This window comes from Lottia gigantea (genome assembly GCF_000327385.1).
Source record: "Lottia gigantea unplaced genomic scaffold LOTGIsca_28, whole genome shotgun sequence".
Classification (NCBI taxonomy): Eukaryota; Metazoa; Mollusca; class Gastropoda; family Lottiidae; genus Lottia; species Lottia gigantea.
Genome location: NW_008708898.1, coordinates 1,743,209 through 1,764,130, shown reverse-complemented (window position 1 = coordinate 1,764,130; position 20,922 = coordinate 1,743,209). Strand labels below are relative to the sequence as shown.

At 33.6% G+C, this 20,922-nt stretch overlaps 2 protein-coding genes across 2 annotated transcripts; both read right to left on the bottom strand.

The window, feature by feature from the left end:
• Positions 1-379: 379 nt before the first annotated feature.
• LOTGIDRAFT_161255 (hypothetical protein) lies at positions 380-1,462 on the bottom strand (the record flags this gene model as incomplete). Its single annotated transcript, XM_009056581.1, has 1 exon — positions 380-1,462. One exon carries the CDS (start codon positions 1,460-1,462, stop codon positions 380-382), a length of 1,083 nt encoding a protein of 360 aa, XP_009054829.1.
• A 10,645-nt stretch (positions 1,463-12,107) lies between these two features.
• On the bottom strand, positions 12,108-13,130 carry LOTGIDRAFT_161254 (hypothetical protein; the record flags this gene model as incomplete). Its single annotated transcript, XM_009056580.1, has 1 exon — positions 12,108-13,130. The coding sequence occupies one exon, from the start codon at positions 13,128-13,130 to the stop codon at positions 12,108-12,110; it is 1,023 nt and encodes a 340-aa protein (XP_009054828.1).
• Positions 13,131-20,922: the final 7,792 nt, after the last annotated feature.

Here is a 20,922-nt window from a genome sequence, read left to right as displayed (position 1 = left end):
CAAGCTTAAGCTATGGAATCTCTGTATAGCCGAATCTGGATTAAACTAATAAAGGGAAACAACCACGATTCTCGTAACGGGTACTAACCCCTGTAATCAGTTAGTAGTGTCACAACAGGCGTCATTGCATAGTTCAAGATACCAGTATAGTAACAAAATAAAAGACACAATGTGCAATGTAAATAAACAGCTTTAAAATCAGTAATTGAACCCAAAGTTATTATTGCACATGTCACACAAGATATGAGATAGAATGTTTCCTGGAAAATTAAACTCGTGGGGTGTCTCTCTATCTATGCATCTACATACATTTGTTATCGAGTTGGCATGATGTGTATAAAAAAATTGAACACGAGTACCCACAAATTTCGTAGAAACATCAATCTTTGTCACTTGAAATAAAGTCATTCAAGTGCCCACCGTAACAAACAGGTTCTACTTTTCTTTTTTGTATTTGTACCTTCCCTTCAGTATCATACTGCGTAAATCTATCTACACAGTCTAAGGAACCGAGTTGAAAATGTGCAGCACCAAACCCTAGTTTATGTAATAAATCAATATTAAAACTGTGGTTTCTGGCATACCCAGATTCTTGAATGCCTATGTTGGTGGTAAGGTGGAGTATTGTGGATGTATTTGTAATGTCAATCAGGGTAACATTCTGTGCTCTTGCATATCCAACTATCCACATACCCAAACCCATTCTGCCTACCACTATCTTGGGAATATTCGACCATGGAAACAGTTTATTAGTAATGAAGATATCAGAAGATCCCTCCGCCGGATAACTTCCCCGTTGGGCTATCGTTGGGATGTCATGGATATGATACGTCTCACTTCTGTTGAATTTAACATTGATCCTTTTACCCAAGATTAATATAGGCTTTTTCAACAATGAGGAATGTCCCAACACCATTTTTACGGAAGTCCAGAAATCTTTCCCGAAGATCAAATCACTGTTAGAAAACCCATACAGCTTTGATGTGAATTTGGACATGATTTTCTTCAAGACTCCTCTCAATGTTGGAATTCTGTCACATTCTGTCTCAACTTCCGATATAATCGACCAATCCGATGAGTTCACTTCCATTCTAATATTTCCTTCTTGAGAGACAAGAACTGGCTTCACCTGTTTTGATATATTGACCCAGTTCTCAATCACTACCTTATGAACTGGATCTTTCTGGAACGTCTTCGTCCACGTTGTAGCTAAGTGCAAACCGTAACCGCCTGCCAGCTTCTCGGCCTGTAGTTTTGTTTCCAGAAGAGAATCCAGAAGTGCTCGAATTTGTAACTGTGGCCTTCCCAATTTTGCGTCTTTGCCGATTCTTGTCCAAAATATAACATTGTTCAATGTAAACAACAACAAAGAAGTCACGGCTGTTATCTTTATCAGATTCTGTGCTTTGGACAATCTATCGCAACGTTGAAAACGCAATTTATATCTGCGTATCTTCCACATAGCCAAGATTTGACCTTAGAAATGAAAGATGGTTGTTTGTTTTCTTCGTACTTTCGATATGCAACAGCCGTTTTCAAATAATTCAATATATATCGATGCCATTGATTTTGGTGGTAGATGGTTAGGACATCTGGTATCAAATATGCTTTTATTTGAACAGTCTGTATTGTTTGTCTCATCATGTAGTTATTCAGAGGTCATGACAACATAATTTACCCTGTATATGTTAATGTCTTGGGCAAACAAAGAAAACATGAACATTAGTTGGTGTATTGTTTGGAGTGTGTTCAGGAGCTCAAATGAGCGCATCTCTTGCACACTAACGAAAGTTTACAATTGTCTTGTTATTGATGGCTTCAAATTTAACCCCAAACATACTTTAAAATTGAAATATCATACAATAACTAAAGTCATGGATCATAAATCCAAAACAGGCATACAGTTTGATTCGCAGTCAGCTTTGTTATACTTAACAGAGACTGAGTCTGTCAATTGAGCCTTGATAGCAGCCTGATAATTAAGAGAAATTCATCCTTAAGTCACACATGGCAAATGAAAAAAAAATGCAACATTTGACCAGAAAGACGCAATTGCTCTTTGACCATGTCAAGTAGGCAGGCTTGAGGACATGTAACTTAATTAATACTAGTTTGATATGATGACACGACTCGTGACAGCTTCAATGATTCAACGCAATCTAAAGTAAATCATTAAAATGCATTATCGAACTGATTGGTCGAGATCTGTTCAAGAGCTTGCAGTAATGCTCCTTGAAATACTGAATATGGCAGAGAAGTGATTTCAAGAGTGGAAATGATTAGAGAAAACGTTGTGGAAACGCAGCAGAAGTATTAGTCAACATCACAAAACTATCTCAACATCTTTGATCATCCCTGAGTACAGGGTAAAGAAATTACCCACACGCCATTCCAAATAATACATACAACTTATTGGTTTTATTAATAATATTTTTATCACTATTCAGCAGTGTGCTGTCGTTAACGGTTCTTTTTGAATTAATGCAGTGGGTAGAATACTCTTCAAAGCACCAACATTGACATTGTAATATGGTTCCGTACCGAAGTTAATGTGAACCAATATCACTGACAGTGCTACAACTTGCTACAACTAGGTTTGAAGGTGTTAAAACCAATGGTACTGAATTCTATAACATTGATAGTACAGTTTGTTGAATCTAGAAACAGGTATTAAATGTGATTACAAGATGTTTATAAAGTTGATTTGACAGATCAACAAACAGTTGATTGACATATTATCTCTGGGTGTTAACGTATTGATTTTCTGTTAAATTTACTGTTCGTCTGACTAGCCCACTGACACAAGAAAACGAAGCATTGCTCCTTAGTCAATCAAGTTACTTTATCCGTCGTACACCGAGTTTTTAATAATCTTGAGCACGCAATCATTAAAGAAACATTTTCTGTCTAGGTTTCTTGAACTTCTATTTAGCTGTTTCTTGTTTTCAAATATTTATAGTATGTTAAATAATCCAGTTGTTCCTTTACTTGAGACTATTTCTTTGATTTTTTTTAGAAATTACATTTGTTTCAGTTCAAATACTTCAGTTCAAAGCCGAAACGACAAAACACACAGTAATAAAAAAATAGTGATAACATCAGTTTTTGACAGTACTGATAAAAAGGATATAGATAAATTATAATTATTAATTCAAAATCTATATCAAAGGATTAGAATCTTCAATTAAGGCAAAGGTATGGAAAAAAATCGTCAAATTAGTCATTTACGACATGCTTGAAGACTTTTGTATTGTATTATCTACAGAGGATAATTGGCGTGCAGGGTGCTATTATCCATTCGACATATATATAGTAATACATACATTTCAGATTTACCAATATGCTGCCACACAGCTTATAGTTTGTAAAACCTACCACAATTAAATTGTTTACCGTCTTCTAAACAATTTAACCGTTCAACACATCATTAACCGCGAAAGCTGCCATATACCAATTAAAAACTGCACGGAAATGTTGACAATAGCCGATGGCATAGATAACCAATATGCAGCATTTACTGGAAAAAGTAAAATGTCAGTGTGATAAAAACAAACAGACTGCATTAGCCCGTAGCAACAATTTCAGTCTATATATAGACTCAAACATTCTGTGGACAATGAAATTGGTAATAATGAATAGAAGGGTATTATTAAATTATATATAATTTGAAAAGAGAAGTGTGGCAAGTAATTTATGTAATATTATTGATATTGATTGAGAATTGGTGCTGCTATAGAATTCGTCTTCAATAGGTGTATTAATAGTTTAGGCTTCTAACGTTTGGCCTTTTCACTTTCCCATCGATTTTCCTTCTGAACCATCTGAAATGAGTGCTATTCATTGAGCAGTATCAATGATTTTTCTGGAATAAAAACTTCCCAATGGAAGAGATTATGATAAAGCCGAAATTAGTATGCTTTCTCTCTTTTTCTGTATTACACATGATGATCAAGTGAAATGAAAAATAAATATCTCGAATCAAGAGACTGAAAAATGACTAACACTGACTCAAAGAATTCTAAAATGTTTAACCAGAATTGGAAATTTGAATTGATCTTTAACAAAGTCTAGAGTATGCTTTAGAATTTGGATTCTTTATTGGCTTACCATCACCAAAGATAATTCCACAGATGTTATCCATGACTATTAAGTGTATTGATACTCATTTCGAATTCCAACAAAATGCTTAATGATGAAACCAACGATTGAATTATTGGTAGAAGAATGAAATCCAATATCTTTCTGTCAAAGTTAATTTCCTTTCAGGCTTCCCAGTGACTTTATGCATTGACCAATTCACGAATTAATGAATTCCTGATTATTTTATGATAGTGTTATATAGTAGTCTCCTATTGATAAGAAAGATTGGGTTTGTTAAAGATACCAGTACGTCTTTACATCATCAGTGTTCAACAAAGACTGAGCTGAAGCCAGATATATTCAGCTCAGTACATTAATTAAGTTTTGTACCGAATATGAGTAGGACAATGGAAAAGCATCGACAATGCCTCGCTTTCTTATTTTAATAAACTGAGAAATAGGAAAATCAAAGATTCATCCCATCGAAAATGAGTAGCAAATAATCCAATTAAGATGATGCTATAATTCTGTAGATTAGAGCTGCACATTTACTCTAATGCCTTGGTGAAGACTTAATGTGTCCCGACTTGGTGTCCCGACTATTGGATTAGATTTCGGGGAAGGGAGGTTTGTCTTGGCACTAGGCCCCCTCATTGACTCGTTAGCCCATTTAGGAGTTGAAAAGTAAAGCTACAAATTTAAGTTTATTTTTCGACAAAAGAAGAATCTAGTGTTCAGCTTATGTAATGCTGAACTATTCTGTCATATGCAATCAAGATGAAATACAAAATATGAGATACTTCAGCGATGGAGGCGAAGTCAATTTAATCATCTAGTCCAAACTTCAGACATCTCAAGTTTATAATCAATAACTAATCAATGAATAAAATAAACAAACAAGGTGGTTAATATCTGAAAAGTAGACTGGTGGAATTCAACCAGAAATCAAACAATAACATACTCGTTCCGTGATTTGATTTGAATTGTGATAGTTGTACTTGTATCATGTATCCAGTCTAGAAAAATAACTTAGTGGATGAACGGCTCTGACTGGGTACTACAATCAAATACTACATAAGAATTTATAGTTTGAAACATCAGGTAGATCAATCACTATCTGGCCCCAGTTCCTACAAAACCTTTCTCATGCTGAACTATTCAAAATCCTAAAAATAAATGAACGCCCAAACCTGCAGCAGTATCTTATACCCTTATATATCTTTTCTGAGGGCTACTCTATCTCATTTTCATCTTCATTTAGCCAAGAAACATCGGGGCATTACTATTCAGACCTCGAAACCAAAATTTTGATATATGTCTTTCAATTAGCCTGTCGTGTAAATTAGCTGGTTTTTCCCTGGTTGTTGTCAAGTCATATCCGACGTTGATTAATGAAAATAACAGATGTACATGTGTACTACTTTTAATCTCTAAATTCTAGTGACGTTCTGATTCCTAAGACGATGAGAAATATTTGTTGGTATGTGAATATACTCTGATGAGGATATCCAGAAGTAAAAGTATCGTCTTAGCAATTAGTGGATGATTGCAATATCAGGAGGTACAAATTGTAAATTACACATTACGTCACTTAAATTTTACTTTGTCATATCGCTTAGAAAACGATCTATTACGATCACTTTATGTTGATTTAATTTGACCAATATCTAATACACAGAAATCGTTGTAATCCATTAAAGAATAAAAGAGTATCGACTATAAAAACTTTAACAAATCAGTGTATTGAATGAATAGTGAAATCAATGGTAGACTGTAAAAGGTTATGAAAATCCAATAGCTCTATAGAAATATGTTAGAATATTAGATTGTATATACTCTGATCAGTCAATATTGACTTACATGAGATATTGTAAGCGATATCCTACCAACATGGAACGAACATAGGAATAAAATGATGTCCTATATGCTGTTACACATTAATAATGTGATATATAAATGATATACATGTATATTAATGGCACTTAATCCACACCAGATCGGTCCTCAAGGGCATTTACTCTGACATTCTGATTCGTATTTTATCTGATCATTGTGATATTAAACGAAATGAAACAGAGTTTCTGTCTGTGGATCTTTAATGTGCACATTTGTATTATGGCCCCAAAATTTTTATTGCGCTTTTAACATGCCAAACCTCCCGACCTGCATCACTGACAGTATAAAAAGCATTATCTCGACCTATGCTGCGACCATGCATGAAACAGCGCCACCACCGTACCCAATTATTGTATGCAAGCGACAGTATAATCTAGCTGTTTTTTTCCGCTCAATATCAGTTTTCAAATTTTTATTATTTTTTTACTACCACTTTATGCATTAACCCTCCAGACATTTTCGACATGTTTTCCTAATTTCCATATTCTATTCCATGTTCCCGTGTAATAATGATAATGCATTAGAAAAACCAATATCGTAAATGGATTGGACACGATCAAAGGTCAAAGACGGTAATTGATTGGTCTATCACTTTTCATATTGAATATTGTTGAGCATCAAAGAAAGTGAATGCTTTGCGAGATATTTTTTTTCATAAGATTGAGATCTGGTTTTAAAGCTTATAAAGTTAGCATTCCTGATATTGCTTCTTAAATTACATCACCATGTTCCAGATAATGCAATGAGAAAAATTGTAAAATGTTCATCTATTAGCAATAAAATTCAAAAGAATTAAAGTGCCCTGTAGGGAAATAAATAGTTTTGGACTTTAGTTCAAGTTAAACTGTTATTTGATTATTGTTTGGTTGAGAATTTCTTTCCGTACAATCGAAGGGAAACGATGTTAACATGCGATATCTACAATACCTTCATAAGGCGGTTATCAATTATAAGTACCATTACGAACCTTGTCTTTTCACAGCCAGTGCTGATAAAAACCCTTTTATACAGTAACAATACACTGAGTCTAATTCCAGTCCTAACGTGCAGACAACTATCCTAGTTTGAGTGGGTGCTTCCAATTATCTTATATGATGAATTTAATTTTTGTTTATTATAAAACATCGATGTGATCTCTTCTGTTCTTTTTGTTTATCATTCAGGCCTTCTCTTTGTGTCTTCAGGAATACTGGTCATAAGTGTTATTTTACTAAAGTCTATTATTTTGTAAAAAGATTGAATTTTTAATCTACAATACCGCCATTATGCGCATTTTTTTTATAAGTACCATAACAAATATTGTCTCTCCACCGTCAGTGCTGATAAAACACTTTTTATACAGTATCAATACACAAAGTCTAATTCCCAGTACTAACGTGTAGATAACTATTCTAATTTTCTAGAGAATGTAGGAAGTTTGACTGTGATTAACTTTAGTTTATAGCCAATTTATTGATTAGCCTTAGTTTGTCTACAGATTTAATTGAAATTGTAAGGCAGCTAGGAGTTAGGTTTATTACGCTATTGATTGTGAGGAATTTTTCCATCAATCTTCGCCAGTACCAACCGTCACCTTATCCTGGACAGCGAGACTTATTAGGATAACTTAGGTTTGCCTAATTTCCCTCGTGTCAGGACTCAGCCCGTTAATTCATTTGCCATCTGTTTCCATGTTAAATCACAAAATTCAACCTCTTTTAACTTTTTCCAAGAAATCTCGATGAAAACTTTCCTACATGTCGCATAAATGCCCTGCCCTGCAGTTTCTGGATAAAAATTCAATAATCTCGACCATGAAAGTCTTGAGAGAGTTAAACTGAAAGCAGACCACTACATTTTATAAACATCCGCTTGACTGTCACTGCACACAATTTTTAGTAATATATTTTAGTGAAAATCTCTCATCATCTCACAAAATCTGATAGAAAATGCAATTTCAGACATTCAACATCTAGAACACAAATTAGTCAAAATTAGGCATGCAAAAACTCCAAAAGGTAAGGAGAAAGAAGATTTTTCAAAAAAGCATGGACTATATTCGTAAACAATCATTTGCATATCAGGTTTTAGTAGACGGTGGAGTCCGTCAATGGGTGTTTACTGTCACGATTAACTATATTTGATTTCTTCTTTAATATAAACATCTTTGTAATCCCTTCAGTTCTTATTGTTTATCATCCAAAGCTCTTCTTTGTATCTCCAGGAATACAGTAGTGTTATCGACTTTTAATTCTTATGTCAACAAACCTATTTTAGTTATTTCAGACTTTTTTCAAATTTTCTCATTATGTCTCCTTTCACGATTTAGAGAAACAATTTGGCAAATCCAAGACACCATTTTCTTTGTTATTTCTCGGGGTCATATGACCAACACTAATTCAATTAGTCTTCGATAATTGGTTGAACTTACAGACGACTGTCCAAAGGTGAATTGATGTAGCCATTTCTCAAGTCAAATAAAGCATGAAATATAAAACCAATAACTGGCCTTAAGGGGTTATATTAGAAGCCTGGTGGCTTCCAAGAACTTTGAGAACAGCAATAATCACTTAAAGCTAATATTTGGTTTATTTAATTTCAGGAATTCTATTTATTCAAATAATGTTATTACTTGTCAAAATGAATTTGTTGGAGATAATAATGTACGCTGATGCCTTCATAAATAATTGGATTTGTGGTATTTTCGAATGGCTTGTAGTCTGCAATAATACTGCAAATTGTTCGTAACGGCACGGCATGTTCTTGTGTGGAGTAAAATGCTGTTGAATGTATGTTAATATGGTAAATCATTATAACGCCTAATCACAATTCACACCATTCTATATTAATAGTTGGTGTAATAGACAAATAAAGCCACCACTGTTCTATATTTCATTCCTTGACCGAATTTTTGTCAGCAATTTTTCATTCTTTCCGTTCGATCTTTGCTACGATATCCTCTAGCTGAAGCAAACTGCGATTTCCGCTAGCAGAAGCAAACCGCAATTTTTTTCTAAGCAACAGTAGTAATTGTATACAATGGGAGGGCGAATCAGATTAGATGCTATTTTAGTATTTTCCCTCAGTATGAAATTGGAATAAGTTCATTATGTCGATGCCTTTAACGAGACGCCTACCGTGTTAATTATTTTGCCATTTCATCGCCCAGACCATTGTATTTGTTTAAAACTGTTAAGAACGAGTTGTATCAGGATGTTACTTTATCTATACTGAACAACCAAACATGACAGATAATCAATGCCTAACACCGACCATTTATTATCTTTTTTTGTTAAAGAGTTCTACTTAATATGATTACCTCCCTTGGGTGTGCCTAAACTTTATTTAATGAGAGTTATCGTTGACCTCATGCATTTAACATAATTACATTATAATTCATAAACAACTCAAGTTATTGGAGTTACCATGGTTACAAGATCAACGAGCGTGATGTATTTGAGAATATTTGGAGGAAATCCGACCAATTTATCAGTAACAGGATACTTTACTACCGGTAACCATTATCATTTTACATTATGCATCACTATGGACTTACATGTTAAACTACTATTACACTCTATTGCTGGGAACAGCGAATTTAACTGTTACAGTGGAAGGCAAAAATAAAATCCTTTTTCGCAAAGTTAATATAATGTAAAAAAAAAAACCCAGAACAATGTTACACGTGTGAAACTTGGCAAATAACTGGAGAGGAGATGCCGCCTTCTATATAGCAAAATTGAAAACTGACAACACAAGATTATTGTGCTCATTTTCGCGGACATATGTTATGTGCTCTACGTCTATTCCTTTTGTATTTTATTGGCCTAATATCAATATTACTCGCAGCCTATAAAACTAACAAACACTCAATAGTAATTAAATTCCATGTGATAATCCAATGCATGAAGGGATCAATACATTATTGAGATGCTTTTATCTTTGACAGCACATGAACTTTGCCAGTTCATCCCAATCTGAGAAGTGTATAACAACTCTGAATAATAATAGACAATATTAAGCAGACGATAATGGCTTTATTAACATGATAATAGGCTTATTTCACTTCTATTAGGATGTTTTATTGTTCCAACTGATAGAAATAAGATTGAATCACTCATCTTATTATTACAGCCAACTGTTAATTATAAACATGGCTTCCAAACTGACCGGTCTAAGGGGCGATAATTCCGAGATTTTAAAGCAAAGCCAACATTTAGCTGTATATTTCTCGATGGTCGCGATTTTGAATTTCGATTTACTTATAAAGTTGAACTTGCAGATGTTATGATATCAAGAAAATATTGATTTGATTCTGCAATTATCCTTTCCAATTCTAAAGCAGTCAACCACAACTCTATCCAAATCCAAAATTTAAATCCAAAGTCATAACTGGAATATTTCCCTCATGATTATTAAATCCAAAGACATAACTGGAATATTTCCCTCATGATTATTAAATCCAAAGACATAACTGGAATATTTCCCTCATGATTATTAAATCCAAAGACATAACTGGAATATTTCCCTCATGATTATTAAATCCAAAGACATAACTGGAATATTTCCCTCATGATTATCGCAAGATACGGAAAGATCAGTTGCAATTTTTCTAGAATATTTCCGCTTTTTCACGTTAGTGATGTTAACTGATCTCGAGGAAGCCTTAGACAAGTTCAGAAAAACGAAACCCTAACCCTTTCAGATCGAAACAAAGTGAAGGAAATAGTGTGGTAGAAAACAAGCCACGTTGAAAAGCAGTTAAGAGAATGTGATGATTGGAACATGTCGAGCACTTCCTGTCAGTTATGGTTGTCATTTACTGAAAAAGAACAATTAGTCTACATTTCTCTCTTAGATCTTAGACGTTTAAAAAGAGGGTCATAGACTATTTGTTATGAAGTCACCTTTTACACAAATCACACGTCTGTCCCCAAAACATTGACCGATGATTAATAAGAGTACAGCGATATCAGGTAGTTCAAAAATTGTAGGACCCACGGAAGGCTGTTCGACAATAAGATTGATGCAAACAGCAGCTATAAATTGTTAGATACAAGTACATATACTAAAAACAGTCTTTAAAACCCATGCGACTCCTTTATTGGTAAGCCATTAGAACAATTGAATAAACTATTATATATACTATAGTTTGTAAATCAATTCTGTCACAGACATACAAACATTTTGTACCATTGGTTATTTTCTACGGAACAACAATTTTATAAATTGCTTAATGCTAATATATGAATTTACCTTTACCAATAGCTCTTTATCTTTCGAGTTTTTGACAATAGGAAAATAACTATATTTTAATGTTCACAATATCAAAAAAATCATTTAACTTTTGTCGACGCAAAGAAAAGCAAAGTTCGAAATATTAGTATTTCACAAATTTTACGAGATTTTTGTTAACTGTATCAAGGCCACTGCTAACATCAATTTGCTCATTCCAAATCCACTGAAACTTAGCGTTTTATTATGTGTTATTTCTATGATTACAGGAACCACTCACGTCTGTGGTTAAGTTTGAATTACTTGAAATGCATGGCTCTTGTATTCATAATAAGCTAAAAAAAAACCTTTAAAACCCCTTTATTTGGCAAATACTCCGCTTAGAAATAAAGTTGACATGATTTTAATTTGTAACCATTTGTACAGTTATTGTTAAGTATTTTCTCAATTATAAACAACACAATAATATGCATAATATATTCACAATTTGATTGCTTTTGATACACAATAAAAATTATACGTTAAGACTGGATTACACAATCAAACGTTTCTTGATTTTCATGTTTAAATACTTAAGAGCATGGGGCCAATTTATATTTTAAATTTAGACCAACATTTAGACAACATATATGATGTAATTTCCAGATAGGTGATGCCAACCATTACTACTATATATTACCACATTATATTGGAACTTTCAGAAAAAGTCCGATCCCTCCCGAAAAGAAATGTCTTGTTTTATTTTGAATACATACCGTACACTGAAACAAAACACAATTTGGCAGATATTAACATTCAAACACTCGAGTCATATAAATATATAATTGCTCTATATTCAGACAGATCAAGTTCACATTGACGTTTTATATTCGCATCTAAAATAGGTAAAGGTCACATTCATGCACATTTTTCACAATTCAACAATATTTTGGAAGTACTGCTGATTTTATCAAGGTGCCATTTATTAAAATAGACTCTATAATGGAATCATAAGTTTCATGACGAAAGACAAACGGGTAAATCTCATGAAGTCTTTTACAGGAGACCCTCTTTTTATACCGAGTAGGGGTTCCTGATTCGAGTTTATGTAGAAAATTAGTTGTAGAACACACTTGTACGAGGTAATTAGTTTTTAATGTTTTTAATATATTGCATGGAACTGGTAATAAAGTCTTTTCAAATGGCCGATACTGTAGAGGAAATATTATAGATTTTTTATACACAAATTCGTCTCTGTAGGATAGTGCTGTATCCCAGATATGAGTGTCGTTCTCCGCGAAAAAGAAAATATCTATAAACGGCCAGCGGTAAGGTTTATGACTGAGGGTTCTTAATGATTTGTGATAAAACTTCCACTGTCGTTTATGAGGCGAAAACAAACCGAAATTTGGCACTTTGGATAATACTGTTCTGGCTTTTCGCTTTTCAGAAGAGTTTAACATGACGTCAATATCATCGTCCCACGGAATCATTCCATGTTGTCTGTAAGCACCCATTAACGTTCCTCCATACAGGAAGTAAGTAATATTCGCCTTTTGACATGCGCGAATAAAGATTTCGAAAGTATACAGCATAAAATGTCTTTCGTCGTGTGTAATTATTGGTTGGAAATACATAAAAATGTTGGAATATGTCATATCATAGAAATAACTCGTCTTGATTTGGCCAATTTGAGAAATATTCCTAAATAATGATATATTGGATATCTCGGGGAAGATAGAGGAATCAGATATAGGCATGACATCGAATGCTATTTTGATGTCTTCGGTATTTAAATCCGTTTTAATCCTAGTTTTATGAATATAAGGATTAACAGATAATCTCGGCATGGATAAGGAACAGATTATCTGATACACTGAAAAGAAGACCGTGATTATTACTAAAATCAGAGGCACCTTCAACATGTACAAACAAACCCGAAATAACGTAAACACTTCCATATTGTTAGCACATTATCAACTTATTTCCGTTCCTTAAACTACGAATTCCTACGATATAAACTTTTGTTCCAACTTCTTTGTTCGTTATAGGGGATGACTAATTGACTCGCGAAACACACACAGTGCCAACAATCGGTTTACTTGTTGCGAAACAAAATGCTAATTTAGGCAATGAATTCTTAAAGAACGGAGCTCGGCTCGTCTAAAGTAAACAAGCGATGTCTTCACGATATGATCAGACATGGAAATGTTCCAAGATTTCAATCATGATAAAACAAGCTAATAGAATAGGCAATAAATTTACCCGCCGAATGTAGCAGATGCAAGTAAGAATAAAACTAGTTTGTGTGTTTGTTATTTTCCAAAATGATTTTAAACCATTGCTGTTTCCGTCTTCTGCTCGGTGAAAACTAACATCCTAACATCCAAAGATTATAGATTGACTAATAGTGAGAATCATGCAAAACAGTGTTTATATTGTACCAATTGTTCCCGAGTAACACAAACATCTTTAATAATTTATGTCAGGACGATATGACATGTACTCAGTTATCCATAATATATATTAATCCTTTCATCCAATACATGTGTGGTTATTATTTCTCGGCGCTAAAGAATAGATAAAACTTTGAGTAGCATAATTATCCGATACGGACACTGAGAATGATAATAATTCTATAACACACTAACGCCAATGGTCCAGTAACTTATGACAAAAATGCCGTTCTCTGAGTAAACTGTATGACCGATTGTTAGTCACGGACAGTTGAGCGAAATGAGTGTTCTCAGCGTTTCCAGTCCTTCTGAACTTCTGTTGTTATGTTTTATTTAGAACCTCACTTTCACAACACACTAATGTCACGCAATGGTCAGTTTTATTTCCACTTTTTATGCTAGATTCATGTAAAGCAATAAAAGTATCGGAGAGTTTTAACGTAGCAGGATAACCTTTCATTCAATGAAATGAAGTCAATCGAAGCACAACACTTAATAAACGTTTCCATAAGAGACTAAATAGTAAAATTTTAAAAACCCATCCTGCAAAGTACTATCAATGTTCGCTCGTCTTTAAGAATATCTGAAGGGTGTGATTAAGTTAGATAACCCGAAGAATTCTTTCAAAACTTATGAATGCACACGGTATCACTTAAGCCATGGTACCGAACACCTCTAATATTTCGTTATACCAGATACAGAAAACAGCAACCGGGTAGTTCTTAAAGTCACCTAAACTGTTCACTTGTCTTTCTCAATATTCGTACATCCCACCTAACATGCTAGCAAGTGATGCTTGTGGTATCTCTCAATCTATAACTAGTATGATAAAGTCAGCAATAATCTCCATATATTATAGGCATCATTGACTGACAGACAATATACAATCACCAAGTTTTCCACTACACTGCTGATGTTGTTAGTTGTTATTAGAGAAGTGATCATCTGATCCTAATCGATACTGCACCAACTTACTATTCCCAATATCATCAGACTCCGAATATATCGATCTCTAACCGGTCATTATGATTGCTAGTTATTAATATGTTTTGTATTATCTAACTATAGTTAATGTAGTTATACACAAATATTGATTGTGTAATATCAATCAACACAAACGATTCCATTTCACTGATTGTATCAAGTAATCTGAATTATTTTCCAACGATGTTCTTCTGAATGTTATATATAGCACTAGTTTGAGTAATCAGAATTATTTTCAAATTAAAAAAAGTAACGATCTTCTTAGTGTTGTATGTATGGCACTTTTTGAGTAGACTTTCACAGAATTTGATGGAATGGTGAAAACTCGATGTATTTTGCAACCAAGCCTCAATAATTATCCTCTTCAAAATAGAAGTAGGTTGAGAATGTATCGGGGAAAAAATTCTGAATTCCTTTGCAATCAAAACTGAACGATGATCTTCAAAAACATGTTTAATATACTCTAGAAGAATTCATCAGTTTTACAGTGTATTATTCATCACAGACAAAATGTATCCAATAATCTGACAACCATATCAGAATATTGGTTGTCTGTAAATATCATGTTTTTAATGAATACACTGAAGCTTCGTTATAACATTTTGAATGTTATCCTTATTTTTCACTAATAGCTCTGTCCACTTATTTTAGTGTCCACTTTAAAACTTCGAAGTAAGACAAGACTCGTTTAATTTCATATTTAAATACAAAGCATAATGTTACACAAAATGCATTAGTGTAGCGATGTACAAAATGTTCGAGTTCTGGTAAAAACAATAGCCTTTATCCATAGACATCTTCAGAATATAGTTATTAATCTGTCCGGTTCACCGTACAGCCAACACGACTTGCACCGCTCACTATCTGTAGATATTTGCGAAAGGTCGAGGGTTCACTTGTAGAAACATTTACTGGCATAAAATATGATATCCTACGGCGAGCACACTACATTAATATGATTATTGATAAAGTCATTTATTGAAATGATTTGCCGTTCTTTCTACAGGCTAAAACCTAATTTCTTTCAAATTTTCCACTTTAGCTTCGCATTTCCTGAAATCACTGCTCCAAGTCCCATTCAAATACTAAAGTTACAGCTAAAAATCCAATAATGATCGACCAATATAATTTTGTGTCTATAGTTCTCACGGCAAGGAGGCCAGTACACTCGTCTGAGAAGTTTTCATATAATCCGAGTTTATTTATCCCTCAGCTATTGTTGTTTTATAACACTAAAGGGAGATTATTTTTTTCATTTTCTTATCTTCTTTTAAAGTTTGTGAACATTAAATGTATTAAACTGATTAAGTTAAACGTTTCTGTGTAGACAGTGTGTTCTCGTACAGGATATGATCTTCATCTGATGAAAATATGTGAACAGAGAACATTCTCAAAATATAATATCAAAATCATAACATCAGTCAAACTTGTGCTGATCATTTAGGTTATGGCCTCTGATAAAAAAACTTAACGTTAACGAAAAGTTTATCAAATCAATGTTTAACTTCTTCAAATTGGTTCTCTTGCTCCTTAAATTGTTGACTCATTCATTTACAGCGTCAGTAAGAACAATTACCCATCAGAAGTTGATCAGTGTAAAATAACACACAAGTTTAGTGAAGTAGAGTCCTGAGTGTCTTTGACTCTGCTTGAATGGAACACTTGAGAGAAATCTGCTATTGAAACAAACTTAGTCACGCTGTTAACTTTCAATATTCTTGTTGAGATCAATTGATTAATGGTATTGCTTGCCTCGCCAATACAATCAGTCCAACACGCTGTTAATTCCAGTTGATTGTATCAACAAATAAATCTCTCCCATAGCCAAGTTCGTTATTACACAAAATGATGATTAGCCGTGACATTGCCACAGTTTCATCAGTTTTAGATGTTAGTGGTGTAAGCACACAGTCCAATAAGTTTACAGGAAGAGAACCAACACCAGTTCCGTTGATTTATTGCCTCTTAACACGACTACGTTCGATCTGTTGGCGAGAATTTGCCCGAAATTAGAAAGTTAATGCACGGTGCTTCATTGATCCATCATTCTTAGACGACGTATAAGACATTGTCTTCAATTCATCAGATAGTGTTAGATAAACTATCAGCAGTGGACTGGACAGATATTACTGAGGAGTATTGGTAGGTGCTAGTTAGGATGTGTGTTTTTATTTTAAAATAAAGGCGAACACACATCCTAACTGAAAAAGACAGAATACATTTCCAGGAATTTGAAATTCTTTTCAATGCTTCAAATTATATCTCTGTTATAAGGTTCATTGTCCAACGTAAGACGAATTCGCTGTCCCTGTAAGGGGTTGAACTGTTGAAGTACTTTCATTTCATTCAGTACCCAAAACGATCTCAAATCGTATTTATTGAAAGTTATGTTACAGATCAAAAGACTTTTCGTCTGTTTAACCATTTACTTTAAGATATATATCGGTAGTCAATGATCTGAAAGTGGCTTCTGTCCATTCTTTCACAGTACATTTTTTAAGGAACCGGACGTCGAATTTTTATTACATCCTTTCAATAGATACACGACACCACCGTGACTTGAAATACTGGCTGAGATAATGACTAGTCTAGAAATAACTAATGAACATTCTAACGATGTATTGGTCTATTACAGCATAGAAACAACCATTCCAGTCATCCTATCTAATATTCAAATAATATTCAAGACTGACATTGATGATGAAAGAGATGATGGTACGATAACAAGCTATTGGTAATGGTTCGCTCGAGGATATTTACACACCATGACCAAATCTTATTAAAGAATTTATCTCATAAAATACTCTATTTTATAGAAAAGCTAATTTACTATCAAGTTAACTGGATGATTAGGGATCACCATGGATATTTTTTCAATTCCAAACATAACGTTTTTCTATTACACAGATTTTATTGAGTTCCTCCAGCAGACAGGGTGTTTAGGTCTTTTAATTTGTCTGATATAGAATATCCAAACGACATTCCGAAACGTACTTTGCATAAATTTATTTATTATTTATAACTATCATGTAGAGGGTACATTTATACAGCTCAGAGGGTATATGTTGAATATTTAAAAAGCTATGATGTTATATGTATTCGAATAGAGCGGTATCTAACTAGAACGGTATATAAATATCGCATATAAAATAAATACATGTGTTCAGCTCGTAGGATAGATGTATTCACTTATGTTTAAGGTAAAAGACAACAGATCAGATGCCACATTTTCAGCACTTGGACTATTTCATTATAATCCGATGACAGTTATTCGTAGGGTGTAGTATTCACAAGGATGATACAGTATTCAGCTCTACTCAGCTTCAAAGCAATAAGTTCAGTTTATGTATCTATATCTTAAATTTGACACTCTTTCGACTTGTGTTTCTTATCCGCACAAATTTCGAACTGCAGCTGAATTCTTTCGATTTGAGAACTGTTTCTGGTCAAATTTCAAACAAGTACGGTGGAGAAGAATCACTCAATTTTTGCGCCTTTTTATCTACTTTAAATGGAACATCATTATAATCCGTATATTACATTATTGCTCTCCCGATTTTTAAAGCCAGTTCGTCGCATAAATAATATAGTTGCTATAGGAAGGAAATACCAAGTATATTTTTGATTCACATTTGCATGATTTATCAAAAGCCTGTCTTCTATATAAATTTAACATTGTATTCCTAGTCTGTACATTTCCTGGTAGAGTAATTGAGGTTTAATCATTACCATGAATAATTCCTGGTAGAACTGACCAAACGTGATTGATATGACCTCCAATAACACACGTCAATGTGTGGAAACGTGAACTATTGAATAGCAGGTGGAGAAAGATAATTGAGACTGGAACAATTAATTACTGGAGTGATTGATTATTTAATCAGGAAATAGACTCGATTACAGTGGAGACTTCTTACGGTCCGGGAAAGTCAATACTGGTTTATGCAATGTTTCCTTTAACAGACTGGCTGTTAACTGAATGTTGACTGGCGTCGATTACTGTCGAAGACAAATTTCATATAAGGAAATAAACCTTTGGGATATCTTACTATCAAAGGAAGTCAAGTTGCCTCCCCTACCAGGTCTGATCGTAAAGATTGACGTAAGTCGATTGATATAAGTCAATTATTTTCGAAAACCACACGAGGACTTGCTTATTATTATGTAAATATACCTAAATAAAAGTGGGATTTCTTATACTATCAAGAAAAGTCAGTACATTTCGTTTCGTTGCACATTCCTTATCCATAAGATCGAGAGAGGGGAACAACAATGCTTTCTGAACATTAAAGTACTTCATTTATTTTTATTTAATTAGACTCAAATACAGAAGAGAATTCAGACAGATTTCTATTAGATAAAAAAAATGATAACATATATGTCGGACTCCTTGTTTCCTACGATATTTTACTAAAACAAACCTTGACTGCAAGTGCCATTTGAAGACATCGGTGACACATCTTTAGCAGGGAAATAGATTACATTGCATCTTTTCTGCAAGGACCAACATATTAATCGATTAAAAACGGTTTGATGCTTTTAAACTCATTATGCCAATTCATGCCGAAATTGAAAGCCCCTCAAAGTATTCATTACCCAAACTTGTACCTTAATGCACACCGCAAGATTCAGTGGTCTTGTTGATCTGGAAGCGCCAACGATCTCCTAAGGATAAGGCGAAACAAGGATACTTACGACGAGCGCCATGGATTTCTGTGCAGGGTAGTTGACTGACAAAGACCTTGGCGATTATGGAGATCTGATAAAGATCCACAAGAGATCGGGTAGCGCTTCTGACGATCGTGGCACTCTGACAAAACGCCATAGATCACCGTCTAGTGGAATGGGGGTATGAACAGTGGACTAAATCACAAAGTCACCAAAATTACATAAGAATAGTTTAAGTTCTAATAAGATTCCTTCCATTTCCGTACTTGACCTGAATACCGTTTGTAGCTTTGTTTTTATCTCCCTTGGTACATGTTCAAATCTCTGCAAAAGTGGCTAACCATGAATTGACCTCGAGATCTTTATATAATAACAATAATTACTCTTTTTATTATATTATATTTACCTATCGTTAGCCTTGCGTTAATATTGTACATTCAGAGCAAAGAACTAAGGCAGAAATAAAACTACCAGAGTAGTTATTGCCCTTTGATTAGTTTTTCTCGGTAAATTTTACGGTGTTAATTTGAAATATGGTTTCAAAGTGATTTCACAGTGTAAAACAGAGGGGATGAATCACAGTTTAAACATAACCCGAAAAAGAAAGATGAAAAATAGACCTAAACATATATTTATAATAATTTGATGGGGATATTCCTGACAAGTTTTCTGATTTTGTGGGCATTGTAAAGCGATTCTTGTCATCAAATAATTTTCTAAGTAAATATTAAAAAGAATGAAATAGCACACAAAAACTCTTGTTATATACATACATATAGACTCCTGAATTTTGCTATCAACAACTCAGAGAGTATTTGGTAACATGATTTATTATGCGCAGTATGATTACAAATATAGCCAAAAATACAACAAAATAATAATCATAAACATAACTAAACAATATAACATCAATATTAAACATAATCTAATTTAATATACTCTAAATCATTCAACTAAAGCGACAGTTACAGAATTAATCTGCTGCATTTTTAGCCTTGATACAAAGGCCTGTTGCTGAATACTTTGTGATGTAGTGCACTTTAATGCATGAATTTCATGTCATTCTGTCATAGTCGAGTGTAACTGCAGCTTCGAAAAACGAAAATCATCGAAAAAAAAAAACTCAACTTGATTGGAATGGCAATAATCTACAAATGTACCCAAATAATCGATATTGCACACACCCCTAAAATGTCTATTAAAGCATTATGTGATTTAGGCCATTCCAAATATACTGTCAAGAGTTTTAATTAACTATTTACAGATATAACACCAATAGTAAAATCATTTTGGACTTTAGATTGCTCTGTTTGGCGTTATCTCCCTTTAGTTGTAGGGTAAAAACCGTTAAAAAAGCACCTAAGTTTGTATACGAAATGCTTAATTGATTAGTATTTCCAGATGAAATAATGGAGTTTAATAGGTTTAATCTTTCAGTCCTTAGCAGTATATCAGTTGTCGTTGATAAAAGAAACATATTAATATAATATATAATCTGATAACTGATTGAACTTGTAGTATGTATTCCATTGTGAGTGATGCGTAACCCAAAACAATTGCGTGGGTTGGGCCATGAACCGTGCCAAAGGACTTCATTGAATACAACTGATTAATTGATTATAACTGAACGAAAATGAATAGATGA